At 30.5% G+C, this 18498-nt stretch overlaps 1 protein-coding gene across 2 annotated transcripts in view; it reads left to right on the top strand.

Annotated features, from left to right (window-relative positions):
* The window catches only part of LOC143249699 (solute carrier family 12 member 2-like), a 63016-nt gene that overhangs the window by 30150 nt on the left and 14368 nt on the right, over positions 1–18498 (top strand). The window contains exons 9-21 of one of the 2 annotated variants that reach the window (XM_076500009.1): positions 1738–1950; positions 2155–2262; positions 2486–2609; positions 3002–3103; positions 7509–7664; positions 8704–8803; positions 9402–9513; positions 10008–10142; positions 10735–10841; positions 12807–12982; positions 15612–15665; positions 17286–17513; positions 18297–18411. In XM_076500009.1, coding sequence (XP_076356124.1) covers positions 1738–1950; positions 2155–2262; positions 2486–2609; positions 3002–3103; positions 7509–7664; positions 8704–8803; positions 9402–9513; positions 10008–10142; positions 10735–10841; positions 12807–12982; positions 15612–15665; positions 17286–17513; positions 18297–18411 — 1730 coding nt within the window. The remainder of the gene's footprint in view (positions 1–1737; positions 1951–2154; positions 2263–2485; positions 2610–3001; positions 3104–7508; positions 7665–8703; positions 8804–9401; positions 9514–10007; positions 10143–10734; positions 10842–12806; positions 12983–15611; positions 15666–17285; positions 17514–18296; positions 18412–18498) is intronic. The other variant, XM_076500010.1, reaches the window with a different exon arrangement.

The following is an 18498-nucleotide window of genomic DNA, read 5'->3' as shown; positions in this document are numbered from 1 at the left end:
ATTTTTCAGAAAGATCTGTTTCCGTGCCACACATCGAAACTTGTGAAGAATTTTATGACTACAACGCGAATAAAGGTGCTGGACTGGCCTGGAAACTCTCCAGACTTAAATCCTATTGAAAATCTTTGGGCGATTTGTAAAGAAAGACTTCGGGGAAAAGTCTGTACTACGAAAGATCAGCTAATTGAGGCCATAATTAAGGTGTGGTTCCGCGATCTAAAAATTAGTAAAGATTGTAGTCAACTCGTGGACTCGATGCCAAAGTGGATTAATGATCTTCTGAAAAATAAAGGCAGTCATATCATGTATTAATTTGTGAGTAATTTTTGATTATCAGAAATAAAATGCAAAAAATTGAAAAAATCGTAATTTTCCATCTTGTTTTAATTAATTTGCACAAGGGTGTAGTTGTAATGGTTGACAATAGTAAAAATTACATAACAAATATATGAATTTGACAAGTACATAGCAATTACAAAAGTGGACTGCATTAAAGATATTTATACATTAAAGCTTGTTAGTAAAGTTCTATGAAAATTTACATGCATGTCAAAAAGACGTATGGATGTAGGAAACCAAACCAAAATATTTTCGTTTAGTACGAAAATAAACCTTGTCAGTGTAATAGTTCTTTGCATATTACTGCTTATAGGTGTAGCTGTTATAGCATATAAAAGTAATGAAAAAATGTAGCTTGTCTTATTACACTTTTAACATTATTTTATGAAATTGGTTTATTGCATTGTTGGTTATCTTTGTGAATACTGAGTCGTGTGATTGTTTTTTATTTTTCTTATGCAGCTGTTATTTTCATCAATATTTATACTAAAAGCACAGCGTTGGTAGAACAGTATTCTGTTGGTTACTGTAATCATGCATGTTTTGAAATGATTTTTTAATTCTAGCATCAAGTTTTTGTTGTTCACATTATTGCTGTATATTTAATGCATATTTATAGTATTAGAAATAAACATAAACTATAGTAATAAACGGAAAAAATAAATACCTTGTAATTTGAATACTAGTGAACTATTCGTCTTTGTGACCTGTAACATAATTTAATTAAATTATTGGTTTCAATAAGAACATTATGCGATCTAAATATTTTACAAGTAATTTACACAGAGTGTACAACACTACATCCTAATAATTGTCATACATTTGTCCATCGTACTCTGTCTGTTTAGAGTGGCTATAAAGAATTTTGATGATACATTGTTATTGTTTGAGTATCAAATTAATACAATTAAGTATTCAATGAATTATGTTACATTTTGTGATAAATGATAGTATTGAATAATATATTATTCTCACCTTTAAATGAAATAAAGATAGCAACAGGCTGAAAAGTACTTTTGAGTTTCTATCAGTATACTGAAAATTTTTCGTTTACAAATAAAAATCAAGACATGAGCTATGAACATCCATAAAAATACATTAAATATCATAGATTGTAATATCGTTATACACTATGCAAGATTTTTGACATATTTTTGTTAATTGTGTCACAGATATTGGAAGTTAGTTATCCCTGTGAAACAGTTATATTTACTGTAGGAAATTTACTGCTGAATTATGACATTTTATGTACAAAAAAACTTGTTGATCAAGTCACCTGTAGAACTGGAGTGAACCTTTTTTAGCCACATCGATTTACTTACAATTTATTGCAAATCTTTCTAACATTTGCATAAAATTTCAACAGAGTATAAATTGTCATATTTGGTTGTTTTCTAGAATCCACAACGAGCTATTCCCAAAGGAACATTTCTGGCCATTTTGATTACGGGAATATCGTACCTCTTGTTTGCTGTGATTGCAGGTTGTATTTCCCTTCGTGATGCCAATGGAGAAGAGTTTTTTGTTATAAATGGAACAATTGATATGATACGAAACTGCTCGTTAGGTCCTGGAGGGGTATGTCCTTTTGGGCTAATGAATTTTTATCAGGTGAATACATGTTTCAGAAGTTATTCTATTCTCTCATTTAGTGTAAAATTCTTCATTTTCTTATGCATGGCATGCAAGTTTATATTCCTGTTACCTTTGTTACTACCACCATGTTTAATTCAGTAAAACCATATTCTCCTGTTCTATCTATATTTCTGTTATGATTTTTATTAACATTTTATTTCACTTCTCTCTCTTCTTGAGGCTATGGAATTAATATCAGCATTTGGTCCCATAATCTATGCAGGAATTTTTGCAGCAACTTTGTCCTCTGCTCTTGCTAGTCTCGTTAGCGCTCCAAAGGTTTTCCAGGTAATTTTGAATTTCTATTTTAATTTCTAATATTTTTGAGTATATTATTTAAATTATTTATTAAATAATTAAGAAAATATACTAAACTTGTTTCGTATTTTTTTGCTGTGTATATACCGTGCTTCATTGTATTTTTAAGGAAAGATAATTTCTTTTCTAATTGAGGGGAGTATAGTGTAAATTTTAGTATGAAATGAATAATGGTATACTATTACTTTTCTAGGCTCTATGCAAAGATAAACTTTTCCCCAAATTTGAGTTTTTTGCCAAAGGATATGGAAAAAACGAAGAACCAAGACGAGCATACATTTTGGCTTTTGTAATAGCTCTTGCTTGCATCATTATTGGTATGATAATATTTTCTAGTTCTCAAAGACATTTGCATGTGTATGAATTTAATCTTGTGTATTTTTGAAAAATAAATCTTGACTTTGTTTAATGATAATTATAAATCATATGTAGATGTATTGATTATAATGTGGTTTTTACTACTTTAAAGCCCTAATATATAAGAATGATCATACAAGTTTTGAAAAAGGTGATGGAATATTTTTAAAGATTAATAGCTACTCTTTATTTGTTGTAAGTATTATCTTTCTTTCTGTTATCTAACTTTTTGCGCTGTATTTTTATGACTAAAAGTGTAAAATATTTTAACTGACCAAAAATTATTATTTTTAAATTATAATTTCACTTGTGAAATCTGTGTATATCTCTCAGTTTAGATTTTCTTTCACAGGAGAGTTAAATGCAATAGCACCAATTATATCTAACTTCTTCCTTGCTGCATACTGTTTAATTAACTTTTCCTGTTTTCATGCAACATATTCCAGGTCTCCAGGTAAGAAGAAATCATTGTATTTCCAAAACTCTAACTCTGTTTATGTCTCATTGCTGATATACTGCTAGCCAAAACCTTAAGGCCAATGAACATAAAGAAAAAATATGCATTTTGCGTTGTTAGACTCAACCACATATTTTAGTAGAGCTTCAAAAGATGAAAATAAGAAAAGGGAAAATAAAAATAAAAAACTTTTTTAGCATTTAATAGGGAAAATGTGAACACAATGAAATTAGCCTAAATACTAGCTGGTCAAAAGTTTAAGACCACACCAAAAAGAACTCCTAAACAAGGTAGGAAATGCCCAACAATAGGTCTCAGTTGCGAGTTGCACAGCTGTCATTGCAAATAACTTCAAAAATTTGCTTTGGCATGGTTGATATAAGCTTTTGCAGAAGGTAGGCTGGAATGTTATTTCAAGTGGTGAAGATGGCTTCACAAAGATCATGCATTGTTTGGAATTGACGTCCATTTCTATAGACTTCCCTTGACATCCACCCTCAAACATTTTCAATGGGGTTCAGTTCGGGCGAACACACTGGATGGTCCAAAAGAATCATGTTATTTGCCACGAAAAAGTTTTTTGTCCTGCGAACATTGTGGATTGCAGTGTTGTTCTGCTGAAAGATCCAGTCATTTCCACACAAGTGAGGGCCTTCAATTAATAGATGCTCTCTCCAACATGCCAATGTACCCAGCTGCTGTTTGATGCCTCTGCATAACCTGAAGCTCCATTGTTCCATGGAAGGAGAAAGCACCCCAGATCATGATGGAACCTTCTCCACTGTGTCGTGAAGAAAATGTCTCTGCTGGGATATCCTTATTGTGCCAGTAACGTTGGAAGCTATCTGGACCAACCAGGTTAAATTTTTTCTCATCAGAGAACAAAAATTTCGTTCACTGTTCTCTGTCCCATGTTTGGTGTTTTTCAACAAAGTTTAACTGAGCTGTTTTGTGGTGTGGAAGGAGGCGTGGTCTTTGAAGACATTTATGGTTTCTAAAGCCTTTGTCTCATAGATACCATCTTATTGTTCTTGAGCTGCATTTGGCGTCCGTAAGGGCCTTAATCTGGTGATTTATGACAGGCTTGTGTCTTGCTGGACAACCCGTTGAATCCTCCTGCTCAATGTCGGCAAAATGTTCTTGGGCCAACCACTTGAAATTAATGTTCCTTATCCCTCAGAATCTTTTAAGAAATTTGAAACAGCTGTTTTACTACACCTAATCTCACCAGTGATGGCACATTGAGAGAGACCTTGCTTTTGCAGCTCGACAATTCTGCCACATTCAAACTCTGTCAATTTTTTAGCCTTTGCTATTTTTTTACCCAATGTAACACAGGAGATATCAGTGGGAGATGTTGACAATTCTAATTTTTGAACACAAGTGACTAAATTTTGTTACATGTTTACTGATTAATGCTTCATTTCAGTATGGTCTTAAACTTTTGACCAGCTAATATTTAGGCTAATTTCATAGTGTCACATTTACCCTATTAAATGTTAAAAAAGTTTTTTTTTTTTACTTTCCTTTTTTTTATTTTCATCTTTCGAAACTCTACTCAAATAAGTGGTTGAGTTTAACAATGCAAAATGCATATTTTTTCTTTATGTTCATTTGCCTTAAGATTTTGGCCAACAGTGTATATATTGAGAATAAAAAGTAACACGTTTTTACATGATATTGCATTACAGTAAATACTTTCTTGTTTCCTTTTGAGTGAATATTCTGCTTTTTATAAATTAGAATTAATATAAGTTTACCAGTTTGATTTACAAAATTCATTAAGTAGTTAATTTAGAAAAGAAAATCACATTGTTAACTTATTATACAATGAAATTTAGTCTGCATATATATTTGTATATACTACACAGTAATTACCTTTATGTAATCAGTAAAGTTGTTAACAATAAATTATTTCAAAGTATTAGTGATTATAATTAACTTTTTTTAGGTTTTTATCAGCAGATATTTATATTACAAAAGTTGACAAAGTATGTTTATTTTTAAGTGTAGAAAACACATTGAAATATTCCTATCACATGTGCACCACTTATATTGAATTAACAGAATGGAATAAATGATTTAAGTTTGGATAATTCAATGTAAAAATATCTTGATTATTAGGAATTTTAATGAAATAAAACCATTTGTTTTTTCAATGGTATCAATGCTGGTAGATATGTATTTATAATATTACAATACCTTAATTTCTATGCAAAAATAAACGTTATTAAAATCTAAGCTGTTTTTGTTTCTCACTGTTTGGAAAACATAACATATCATACCTTCAGAGAGGGCATACAGTTTATTTCATAAAATTGCATTTGAAGCTAAAACATAACTGTGCAGCATAATTCAACTTCCTGTGGGTTCTTTTAAAATTACATATAAAGGAAACAACTTCTTATGTCCTTAGATAACCTTTCATTAATCATGAATTTAAATAACTTCCATCCAGGGTACAGGTACCCCAGCTAGTATAAAATAATATTTAATAAACAATGCAAAAATTAAATTATAAAACAAATATATGTATTTTTAGTATGTTTCTCATACTGGCAATCTCAACAATAGTTTGGCAAGTTTGCAACATAAAGTAATGATAGAAAAACTAAATCAACATACATGAAGATTTTTTTTAAAACCATGAATAAATACAATTTAGTAACTTTGTACTATGATTCATGCAATTTGGTTAAATAGTTTTACTGCCAGAAAATAGGGATATTAGTGAGACTTGTATCATTCACAAGTTATTAACTCTAGTGCAATGTGTACTATGTATTGTTTGAATAACTTAGAAAGTTAGTTATGGTTTACAATTTTTTAACTTGCCCTTCTGAGAAGTTTGTTTTGTAGTCAAGGGGGAGATGCAAGGGTGGCCCAGCTCCCTGAACAAAATCCAGACATATTTATTGCATATTATATATAATAAACTCGTTTTGTTATCATTTTATAAAAAAATAAAACTATAAAAAAACTGTTACATTGATTTATTTTAATTACCATATTATTAAAAGTTTAGATCAATTTCACATTTTTTAAAATTTATTGCCCCCACCCCTTGACATTTCCTGCTGTTGTGTATTTTTATTTATTTTTCTTCGGCTAGGGTTATACATTTTGGATACACTATTTCAAGATGTTGATATTGTTGTTTTGAAATAGAACGTGGATATTATTTGATGGAAAATGTACTTGACGAGTAAGAAAGTTTTATCCTAGCCACTGAATTGTATTTGTTTCATATCTCTTTATTCCATAACATTAAGATAAGCAATCTTGTCACAGATAGGTGGTCCACAGAATTTCTTGAATGTAACATCTTATCAAGACTACAAATGAACTGTTTTTCTGTTTTCTTTCAGACCGATTATCTCCTGAGTGACACAGTAGTGCTTACAATGTCATTACGAACTCACAATGTTAGAATCTGGGCTTGATGCCCCTCATGGGTACATTACAGATAGCCCATTATGTAACTTTGTGCTTAACATCAAACAAAATAGACCTGTTGTTGATTAACAGTTTGAAACTAGGTAACATGTCTTTCACCATTGCATGACACTGATAACCTGTTTTCAAGATTTAATAACTGAAGGCTATGAACAAAACAAAATAACTCAAAATATTCTTGTAATTGCTAAACATTTTGTGTTGGTGAGCTTCACAGGCCTTTCAGATTGTGCTGCCTGATTCCATGTAGTCTAATTAATTATTAAATGTAGTAAATCCACAGTGAACATTTTCCAGAGAATATTTAATTGTGACAGTTTTTTTTTTATATTAACTTACAAAATGAAGATCTCACAAGTACCCTCATTTTAGGAAGTGATTATAAAATAAAAACTGAAACAAATTAAAAAACAATTTTTACATTTATCTCAGAGTTTGAGTAATAAAATATCGGTAGTTACTGCTCTTATACATGTTTTATGAATAAGTATCCTGTAAAACATCTTAGAATTGACAACTATAATACTTGTAAAAATATATGTATGTATGTATTATATGGATAATAATTTATGGATAACTTCAGTGTGATAAATGTTCATTACATTAATCATACCAAGTCATTATGTTTCAATATGACAAGATAAAAATAAAAACACATTAATTTCATCATTGAACTACCCATGTTCCAGAAAGTATAAAGTCTGAAAGTATACTATGGAAATAGCTTTCTGTTCACTGATGGTGAGACACAACCTTCCAAAGTTTTTCAGTTTACAAAATATACATTTAATGGAACACTGTAAGAAGTCAAAGTGAAAGGATAAACCTAATAATCCTTACAAAACTTCTGAATCATGTTTTCAAATTTGTTCTTTAATACTTCATTCAGTTTATGTAAGTTATAGAGAAACATACATCGTTAACAATGAAAGTAATTTATTTGCAGGTTTCCGTCCAGCTTACAAGTACTACAACATGTGGATTAGCTTGTTAGGTGCAATTATATGTTTGGCTGTTATGTTTATTATAAATTGGTGGACAGCATTGCTAACTTTTGCAATCATCTTGGCCTTGTACATATTCATTTATCACAGGAAACCAGGTAATTAGGTACTTTGTTTCAAGTTAGCATATTCATGTAAATCGATGTAGTAAATATTATAGTTATTATGAAATGTGTTGAAATAAGCAACTAAGCTTTTTCAAAGAGAACCAGTGAGGAAAATGTTAGCTTTCTGCTGTTTATTTTTTCTTGAAACTATTATATATTTGTTATGCCAACATTTATTATTAATTATACATAGAGGTTAAGACATATGTATTTAGCCTCCCAGTGGCACAACAATAAGCCTGAAGATTTATAACATTAAAACACATCAGATTTTGATACCCCTAGTGGCATTACACAAATAGCCCATTATGTAGCCTTGTGAGTAGCTACAAACAAACAAAATTGTGTGTGTGAATATATAAAACCATAAATTTTCAAGCCATAAACAAATGTGTGATGTAGATGTGAGATGCTGTGTACTTGATCACCCACATAACTCTCTCCTAACTTCTAATTTTCTTACATGAGACTAGCAAGTTGGAGGTTAAGACTGATAGACGGTGTGTCCCCACCGCTATGTGGGTCCGACTTTTCAGCCACCTCCAAAACCTAGGAAACATTTTATAATCCCATATAGTAGCTTGCACCCTAGGATCCTTTTTTTTAAAAAAAATATGCAGTGTGTTGTTTTATGTTAATATATTTTGTATATGACTTGAAAATTTATGATTATAATATAATTAATCAGAGGTTAGGATTTGCTGTTTTTAATGCAGTCCTTCCTCATGATTTTATTTATTCATTTGGCTTCATTTTGGATGTAATTATTTAATTCCACTAAAAATATATATATGTATATATTTAAGCATATACACTAAATTGTGAGCAATTTTTTTTGCTAACTCTTTCAAGTGGCATATGTGTACATGTCATATGTCATGCAAAAATAACAGAATAGTGGTTTAACAATTAAGAAATTCTTATTTTTCTATGTTTTATATGTTTAAATATAAAATATCTTTGTAGAATTTTCTGCAAATTTATCGTTTCTTCAACATAAAAAAAGTCATTCTGTTTTGTACCGTTTCAGATGTGAACTGGGGGTCATCAACACAAGCCCAAACCTATAAGGGGGCTCTGAGTTCTGTTCTCAAACTAAACCAAATCCAAGAACATGTTAAAAATTATAGGTAAGTGTACATTTGCTAACTTTATTTTCAGTTTAATGTATAGAGGCAATATCCATCTGCAATATGAAGTAGTTTATACAAGTTTAATCTAGTAATTTTCATTGCATAATTCAATCTGAATTTATGTTGCAATATTATTTGACTTTCCAGTCTTTCAATTTCAATAATATATCTCAACTACAAAGTTTTAGAACACAAGTTGAAACACAGTTCAGTGGATGGGGAAGATGCAGAGGTTCCCAGTGGGTGACTTAGAGGGGCTATATTTGGACTACAACACTCCTATGTTACCTCCAAGGAGGATAGTTCTTCAGTTTTTAAGCAGACATAATACATGTGAGGCCTAATGGTACATTCCATGTTTGGAAACAATTAATTCATCTGGTCAGCATTTATAAATGGCTTAGAATAGTTTTATTAACAATCAAACATTAGAATTAGTTTACTCTATATTTATATTAGATAGGTTTAAGTGTAGATATTTGTCAATTAATCTAGCATTAGAAACTGCTGTGTTAATTTTGAATTTAATTACACTTATAAAATTTTGCTTTTGAATGCAATAAACATAATTTTCCAAATCTTTTGTATCTTTCAGGCCTCAGATTTTGGTATTGACTGGAAAGCCTAGTAGTAGACCTTCTCTGATTGACTTTGTTTACAGTATTACCAAGAAATTGAGCCTTATGATATGTGGAGATGTTCGTAATGTAAGTTTTTTCTACCTTTCTTATAAATTCAGGAATTGCTTTATGTGCATTGCACATCAAAATACAAGATTTTGTGCTTTAACAATGATGACAATCAGTTCAAACACAGAAGTCCAAAAGATACACATTACATTTGCTGTATTGTATTTCAAGACCACAAATATAATGTAATTTTCATTTTGTTTCACACATAAAATTTTGATGTAATTTACTGTGTAGTGTAGTAGTTTTGAACAGCAAAGATTGAATTATGGTATGCTCTATTATTCCTATATTACCATAGATATGAAAGCATTCTTGTTTCCTAAATGTTTCAATTGATATGATTGCACAGAATACCTAATCACATGACACAGTAATGGTTTTGTTTGCATTTTATATTTATTAGCTAAATCAGTAACTTGTTTTTCACACGTTCTTCAATTTGCAACATTAATTTATGGTTATTATTGTTATTTCTTCTCAGTTCCTTGTATAATTTTTGTTTTAATTAGATAATACTAAATCAGCGGGAAAGAGATCAACTACATCGAGAAGCATATTCATATTTACAAAAAAGGAGAGTTAAGGCATTCTACAGTTTGATACAAGAAAGCAGCTTCTCGAGAGGAGTCAGGTCACTTATACAGGTGTGTAATTTGTTGCACATTTCCAACATATTCTGTCTGATTTTCCTTCCATATACTACTTTCCTGAATATTTAAGTAAATTACTGAGTGGTGATACTCTAGAGTTAGTTAATAAATAACTATTTTAACAGTATTTTCTAATTTTACTGAAGATGAAATGAGTGTATTCTGAAATATTCACATATTCTATAAATGAGATGTTTCATCAACTGTCTTCATGTTTAATAGACTTCTTTTCCCTTGAGCATGAATCCACATGTTACTGTATCTTAATTTCATCATATTCCTTTTTAGAGTTGATTGCTCTTATTTTTACAAACATAAATAACATCTATGCAGAAAAAATATTTTGTCCTTTCTTTTTTAATGTCATCGATACAGCACTGTGATATCTGGTTAGCTTGTTTTAATTTGATTTAAAAACAGTAACTTTCTCGTTAAGAAGTCAAGTGTTGTTCGTGTTATTGCTTTAATTTCATTATACTTCCATGGAAAGTCAGATAAGACTTCTAAAATTCAAAGTCTTTCTTTATATAAAGAAGAAAACGGAGAATACGTTCAATGTTTTGTTTTCTTTCGACTGATTTTTCAGTTGGTTGGTGTAGGCAAGCTTCGACCGAACATGATTTTTATGGGCTATAAAAATGACTGGCAAGAATGTGATAAAAAATATGTTTTGGAGTATTTCAACATCATTCAGTAAGCATTATTTTATTTCTCTTGGTAATTTATGTTTATAATCATGTTTATTAGCCATAAGAATGTTTAATTTTGGAGTTATACTTGTAACTGATGAATACACAACACAGTTATTTTGTTGCTGACATAATAATTACAATACAAGTTGATGTGCAAGTAAACATTGGTATTTGTATGTTAACAGAACAACTTACAGTTTTTAAAAGTTTAAATTTCTTTTCTTATTTTTCAAGATAATGTTATGTATTGTTTGGGTTACATGAATAATTTTCCCGCTGTGAAATGTGCTTGGAACATATAACAAGTGTTGTATGCATGCAAAGAGTATAGTAAAATCTGTATAATAGTAGTTTTCTTCAAGAAATATTAATTTGTCATGTTCTTCTATGGTCACTCAAATGCAGAGATCAAGAAAAATTAATTTGTTGGTATGCCATTTCTGAAAGATAAGGTTTCAGCTCCTCAGTGTTAATTGTGATGGCTATTACACTAAAATAGTTGGTTTCAGTACTTATGGTGAGCAAAGTGCTAATATTCCACTGTATAACTTTGCATTTAAATGCAGAAAGCAAAAACCAACAAACTGAATGATGATTTAGTTGAAGTAAAACAAATAATAATAAGAAACAATTTGGTGTGAAAATGAATAAACAATATAATTTTAAAAAGTCTATGTTCTAATTCTGAAGTGTATGAATATAAATTGAATAAAAGAACACACACAGCTGCTTAATCTGATTCACTTTAAAACAGTTGTTATTAAAACTTAACTTATGTGAATAGTATTTCAATTAATACTGTGTCAGTTGTATCTCAGCCAGCATAAAAAGCCAAGGTTTTGGTGAAAGATTTTGTTTGCACTGGAAAAAGATGTATGTGGGATACTTGCTATTATATATTTGTTTTAGGTTTTGCTCTTATAATTAAAATGACTGCAGAAAGGTATTCAGTTTAAACTTTTTTTTTAGAAGAGTTAAAGATGTGTGACTTCAGAAATGAACTAGGACATGTTTCTCACTTTTCATGAATGTGTGACAAGCAGTTTTTTAAGAGGTCTTTGTGCTACAGCTCTCAATAGCCCGAAAACCTGAATATTTCATGTGAAGATGTTTGATCTTAAGCATGAAAACCTTGTTTTATTAGTGTGAAAATATTTTTAAAACATTCCAAAGCTGTAACTCATTTTGGAGAAATTGCCAATATCAGACACACTTATATTTTAAAGTGGGTGTTAGGGACACACTTGTAGTACACCTTACAAATTGACTTGAATGATACAAACAACAGCTAAGATCGTTAATATCATGTGGGTTTCCCTGTGAGAATAGGCTTCAGTCACATAACTATCAATAAAATGAGCATACCATCATATTAATGTATTTGTGTGAGAGCCTTGAAGTAAGTTACTTTTTAATAAGTTGCATTTGATTAGATCAGCCATCAAAATTTGCAATAAAAATGAAGTTGGATTAAATCAGATTATCAGGCAGCTTGTTTGTAAGGTGGTTAATAATCACTCATAAGATGTATCTTTTTGCATCTTTTAAAATAAATGGTAATCAGCCTCATTGTTAAGCGAAAGGATGCCTACTCAAGCTGGTAATTATTACATAAGGATCAAACACACCATTGTAAGATTTTAAATCTTCACTGCTATTTCTTAAATCCTATGATGAATTCTATTTATTGTTTATGGAAAATGACTGAATAATTTTTACTGGGTTAACTTTGCAGGAATGTATGTTGTATATACTAATCTTTTCATTTGCAAATAGTTCATATCATTAGAAAGTAAAAGACAAAGTTATTCACTAAAGAATTTACAAAATAAACTGTGAATGTAAACACAAGATTATTCAAGATTTGGAAGACCATAAATCCAAGTTTTTATTGACAATTATGTCACTTTTGTTATTCTAACATTTTATTATATTTCTGAGGTCATAAGCAAGTATTATTTTTCAGTGATGCATTTGATATGCACATGTCCCTGGGAATTTTACGGCTTCAGACAGGGTTTGATTATTCAGAGTATGACATTCCAGAGGAGAATGGGCTTTCAAATGATTTACTACAAGGCTTTGAAAAAGAAGAATCAGATTATGCTTTCCCACGAAATATTTCAAGTGCACAGCTTTCAAGTGAGTAAAGACATCTAGAATATTTTGTTTAATAAATTCTGAGAGCTATTAATTTTTAATAAATATTTTTGCATAGAAATCTCCTAAATCTTGACTGAATAATTCTTAATTAGCATAAGGTGATCTGCCAAAGTTTTATTATTGTCACTTAATAACCCAAAATATTATTATAAACACAGGTATAATATTTATCATAACAGTTAATACTCATGAAACATAATGAAGGTGCATTGTTCATTTACTTCATTTATTTCAGTCTAAACTAGAAATAACAAATGTAATTAGCCAAAAGAACATTTGAAGGTATAACTAATGAATTAAAGAGACTAAACCAGTTAAAAAGTTGGAAGGTCCATGCCTTTTTTATTTGCTAAACATTAACAAATGTTTGTATCACAAATGTGACAGATTATATTTAGATTTCTAACTATACCTTAATTAATGGATGATTTAATATAAAACTGACATTAATGACCTAGCAGTGACACACAAGCTTTAAAACATATATAGTGGTTTACTGGCTTTAAGATGGCAGCACTGTACAAACATGTCCTTACTGGTGGGAGTCAAAGACAAAAAGGGGGGCCTGTTAGTAAAGACAAAAAATTCTGTAATACAAGAACTCCACTCTAAGAAGTGGCCAAATAGGTTATCCATTTGCTTGGTAAAATTTCATCTTGTACTTCTAACTCAGAAGATGACAAAGGTAATGAAACTGTAATACTATACAATTCTGCAGGAAGCACAGAGAAACAAGTATCAGTAACAGTCAAGTCTAGTTTTACAGGAACTAGGAAACTAAGATATTTACCCCTTTATCCTTTAAGTTTATGAAAATAAATAGTTTCTCTGACAACAATAACTCAGTATTACTGTTAATTTAATAAACTCGTTGATGCAGCATAATTAAATCTTAATAAATGTTTTATCAGTTTATTTATTCTCAAAGACTGAAATTTTTCAAAACTACAGATCTAAGTGTATAAAGTACAAGAGTTTTAATACATTTACTAAACAAACTGAATATGTTTGTGATATTTGAAACTGAATATAACGGCAAGAAATGTAATATTTATGTTTGAGGCTTTATAGAAATGGTCGATGTAACTTGACTAATTATTTGGTTTCTGTGGAGAACTGGACATAAAATGTTAAATTGCAAGTGTCAGTTGGTATGTACATGTTTAAAACATGGTATACCATAATCAGAATGAATTTTTACAATGAGGTAGCAGCCAATCTGTTGTATAGGGGATACTTTCTATTATCTGCTTTCAACTATTGATGTCCTTCCACAGTGTTTCATGTGATTAATTAATTGATAAGCACTGCTGGAGAAGTGTCTTTTGGGTCAAAGTTGAAGTATTGTGTCAAAATAGAAAGTTGGTGTAACTGCCTGAAAAACAACAAAAAAACAAAAACAATTTTATATCAGCCTTATGGTTGTCATTGAAGTAGAAACTTCACTTGAGTTTGTGTTATTGCAAAAGTGACAGCCATTTTGTTTCATTGCATTCCTCCATCTCACAAGATTTTATGCTCAGTGTTAGATATATGACATTTGTGTGGCTTCTACCATACTGTGTATATGTTGTGCTACAAGTATTTGTGGTGCCCTCTGTGAATGTAGCTATCTTTCACTTAGTTCAAAGATAATAAATGCTTAATAACAGCAGTTATGGGGGTGAGGGGTTGGTGAACCCTCCATTGACATGCCCTTTATTTCAAACTATTATCCCACAAATCAGCAACCTTGTAGTAGTTAGATAATTGACAAGCAGACATACACACAGATTTTTGTACTTGTGTATATATATATATATATAGATTCATTAGCCCTTAACATAAAATTACAAAAGTTTTGTAGACTATTGGTCACAAGTTTTTACGGTTTTTACAAATTTACTTTAAAATATGTAGGAATTGTACAATTTACATTATTATTTTTGAAATGTATGAACTGTGTGTTACAAATGTGTTTAGTACAGAATTGCAAGGTATTTTCAAAATATGATTTTAAGAATTGAAAATTATACTTTGTTCAATATACACATAGACCTAGTATGTTCTTGTGTTTACCACATATCACTGAGTCAGTCTTGTTTTAAGAAATTCTGATGACAATCAATAACCATAGACAAAAGGAAAGTGATCAAACTGCAGCTCAACAAGTGGCTTAATATTGTTCTTTGTGTTTCATATCATAATCTAGGGTTATTAACAAAAAGTGATAAATTATTTCACTTACAACCATAGATGAACAGATAAAGCCTCATTTCCTTTTGCAAAAAATGTCGTGCATTTGGATAATGAAGAAATTAAAAAAAATTACATCTTTTCAAACATTTTATCTAATGAATATTAGCATAGAAGCAACATTAGCTGCATTTATGCCTCAAATACATATACCTGTATATAAGTATAGGTTATTTGTGGTAGATAAATGACAGCTCATAAAACATACCACAAACTATGTGCCTCATCAGTCCATGGAGTTTACAAACTATATGTTAACTTTCACTGTGTTTGTGTGTGTGTAAACTTCATGATTTTTTTTTTGTCATCATTTCGTGGTATAACATTTTATCAGCTATGTTTCTTTGCCTTTTCCTTCTATTGGCATCCCCAGCAATGAAGCCTACATCTTCATGGCTGATGATGTTTGCAGCCTTTTCTGGTGTTGGTAAGTTCTATTGTCTGTCAACTGCTGCATGCCCTCTGTAGAATTTTTCTTACACCCTCTATTTTTTCACTTATTAAAACATAAGGTAAAACATCTGGTAAACTTGTTTAAAACTGAAGGTATCTGTTATATTTTTCATGTAATTTATCTGATTAATGTTTGTTTCAAAATGACAACACACTTGGCATCAAAAAATTAAGTTATCAATTGTTTCTTAGTTTATCTTTGTTTATTTTCATTCACTGAAAGAGTTCTATGAAATATCAGTAAAGAGCCTAAATAGTGTAACTTCCAGAATTTTTTTCTGTGCTTGCCGTAATATATAGTGTTATTGCATGTAAACAGTATAGTCATTTCTGTTAACATTATGGTAAATGAATTAATTTTTTGAAATACCATTTAGGATATTATTTGTGCTTTTTTGGTGTAGAATGTTGTTCAGATATAAAAAAAATAAAGAAATTCAAACTTGAATAATGTTTGACAAGGTGTCACATAAGAAGCTTATAAAAATGATTATAGGCATGGGGAATAAGTTAACAGTTTGGGAAGATTAGTGGCTTGATATTAAAATTGAATTCAGTCAAACTGGATTAATGTCAAGTTGGTACCTCAGGGCTAAGTCTTAGGACTGTTGCTCTTTCTGATTGACATTTGTGACATAGATGGAGGAATGGTCATAAAATTACTTATATTTGCTGATGTTATCAAGGTTTTGGGCGTTACTGGCTGTGAAAAGAATTCTTCTACTTTACGAAAAATTTAGATCATTTAGTGAGCTGGGCAAATAAATGGCAGATGGGTTTTAATTATAATAAACACAATACAATGCATAATATGAATTAGAGGTTATCATAATTCGAATTACAATTATAATTTCGATGTGAATAACCTTAAGAGTATCATGAAAGAAAATGATCTTGATGTATTGGTTGATCAGTCTGTTAAGCTGTTTTTAGTGGAAATAGGATTTTAGATTGTATCTACAGAAATATTGAACACAAGTCTGAAAGAAGTTGTTGTTTTATTGGTAAGGCTACTGGTTAGGCCACATTTGGAGCTTTCTGCTTAATCTTTAGCTTCATGCCTTAGGAAAGACATTGACTTGTTGGAAAGGGTTAAGAGAAGAATTACCAAAATGTTCCCTGGATTGGAGAAGAAGTTCTCATATGAAGGGAGACTGAATCATAAAAAATTGTTTTTTTCTTTAAAAAAGAAAAGTTACAGGGGATCTGGTTGAAATATTTAAAATTATAAAATAAATTTATAATGTTGTTGCATCACCATTTTTCATATTAACGATGAGATGTACAGAACTGGGGAACACAAATGTAGATTTAAGCAAGGTAGAAGCCATCTTCAGCTGAGACAATTTTATTTTTCAAATAAGGTGGTTGGCCTATGGAATGGGTTGCCCTTGGATATTGTGAAGGCAGAATATTTTAGTAAGTTTAAAAGAAAGTTTGATAAATATATGAACGAAAAGAGTTGGCTATAATGTTTTTGTTTTACTAAATAGTTTTAGTTTGACTTAGAGGATGGACCAACGAGTCCCTTGTTGTCCCTAAACATTACGTTATGTAATTTTAAATGTTGCATAATTTTCTATTTATGCTGTAGCTTCAAGCTCTCGTGAGTGTACTCCAGTCTCTACTCCTGTTTTAACTCGCTTTAAGTCTCCAACTTCTCGAGAAGAGAAGGAGAATACTACAGAACCACAGAAAAGTTCTCAGGTGATGAAAGAACCAATAAAAGAGATCCCGAAAGATGTATTAAGTAGTGTAAACCAGTTTCAACACAAACAAAAGAAGGGAAGGATTGACGTTTGGTGGCTCTATGATGATGGTGGTAAGTTAACTATAATTATATTCTTCATTTTTGCATCTCTAATTTGTATTTATACCTATAGATAACTTGTAGAATATTCTGTTTTTATTCTTATTCATATGTAGCTAATGTTAGTTTTCATCAATAATTTTAAAAAGTGTAAGCTAACAAAATAGTGTCAGCTAAAGAAATTAATTAATTAATTGAGTTCTGTATAACCATCTGAATAATAACCATTAATCAGTGATGACAAGAAAAACCCCTATGTAAAAACGGCTGGTTTAGGTTGAGAAAATTTAAAGAATACAAAAAGTCACCTTCACACATTTTTGAACACTGTAAATCAAATAAACACAACATAACCAGAGAACAGCCAAATACTAAATAAAGAAAAAAACATAAACAAATGCAAAATTAAAGAAGCCTTACTTATACAACAACTCAAGCCCAAAATAAACCTTTATGCCCATATTAATAAATATAATCAAACATCTAAGCATGCCCTCTACTTTCCTACACTCAGTTACACAACCCCCTTCAAACATGTGTTCAGTTACCTCTTTCTTTCTTTGTGAACCTGACGATGACCGAAGGTCGAAACATTGTTCGCTCCTCTACGTAAAACATTTTTCTCTACAAGTGTGTTTTCTTGTCATCAAGGAAGCTGTGACCTTTTTAATAACCAATACTTTAAAGAATTTTGTGATATAGAAATTGGTTAACACTATCAGATATATTTGAGATATTATTTCAAATATAAGTTACAAGTGAACATTATTTTTAAGAGTACTACTAAATTTACAGGACTCACAATGCTGATACCATATCTTCTCACAACTCGTTCTCACTGGAGTAGCTGTGAGCTCAGGGTTTTCTCTTTGGCCAATAAGAAGGATGAGCTTGATCGAGAACAACGAAAGTAAGCTTCTTCATGTGAAGAATACGATAATCCCGTACACATTTATATTTTCAGCCTGTACGCTGTAATTATTTATAACATGATAGG

Source organism: Tachypleus tridentatus, chromosome 4 (assembly GCF_004210375.1).
Source record: "Tachypleus tridentatus isolate NWPU-2018 chromosome 4, ASM421037v1, whole genome shotgun sequence".
NCBI classification, from domain to species: domain Eukaryota; kingdom Metazoa; phylum Arthropoda; class Merostomata; order Xiphosura; family Limulidae; genus Tachypleus; species Tachypleus tridentatus.
Note: the sequence above shows the minus strand (reverse complement) of the source record. Positions and strands in the feature narration are given on the sequence as shown.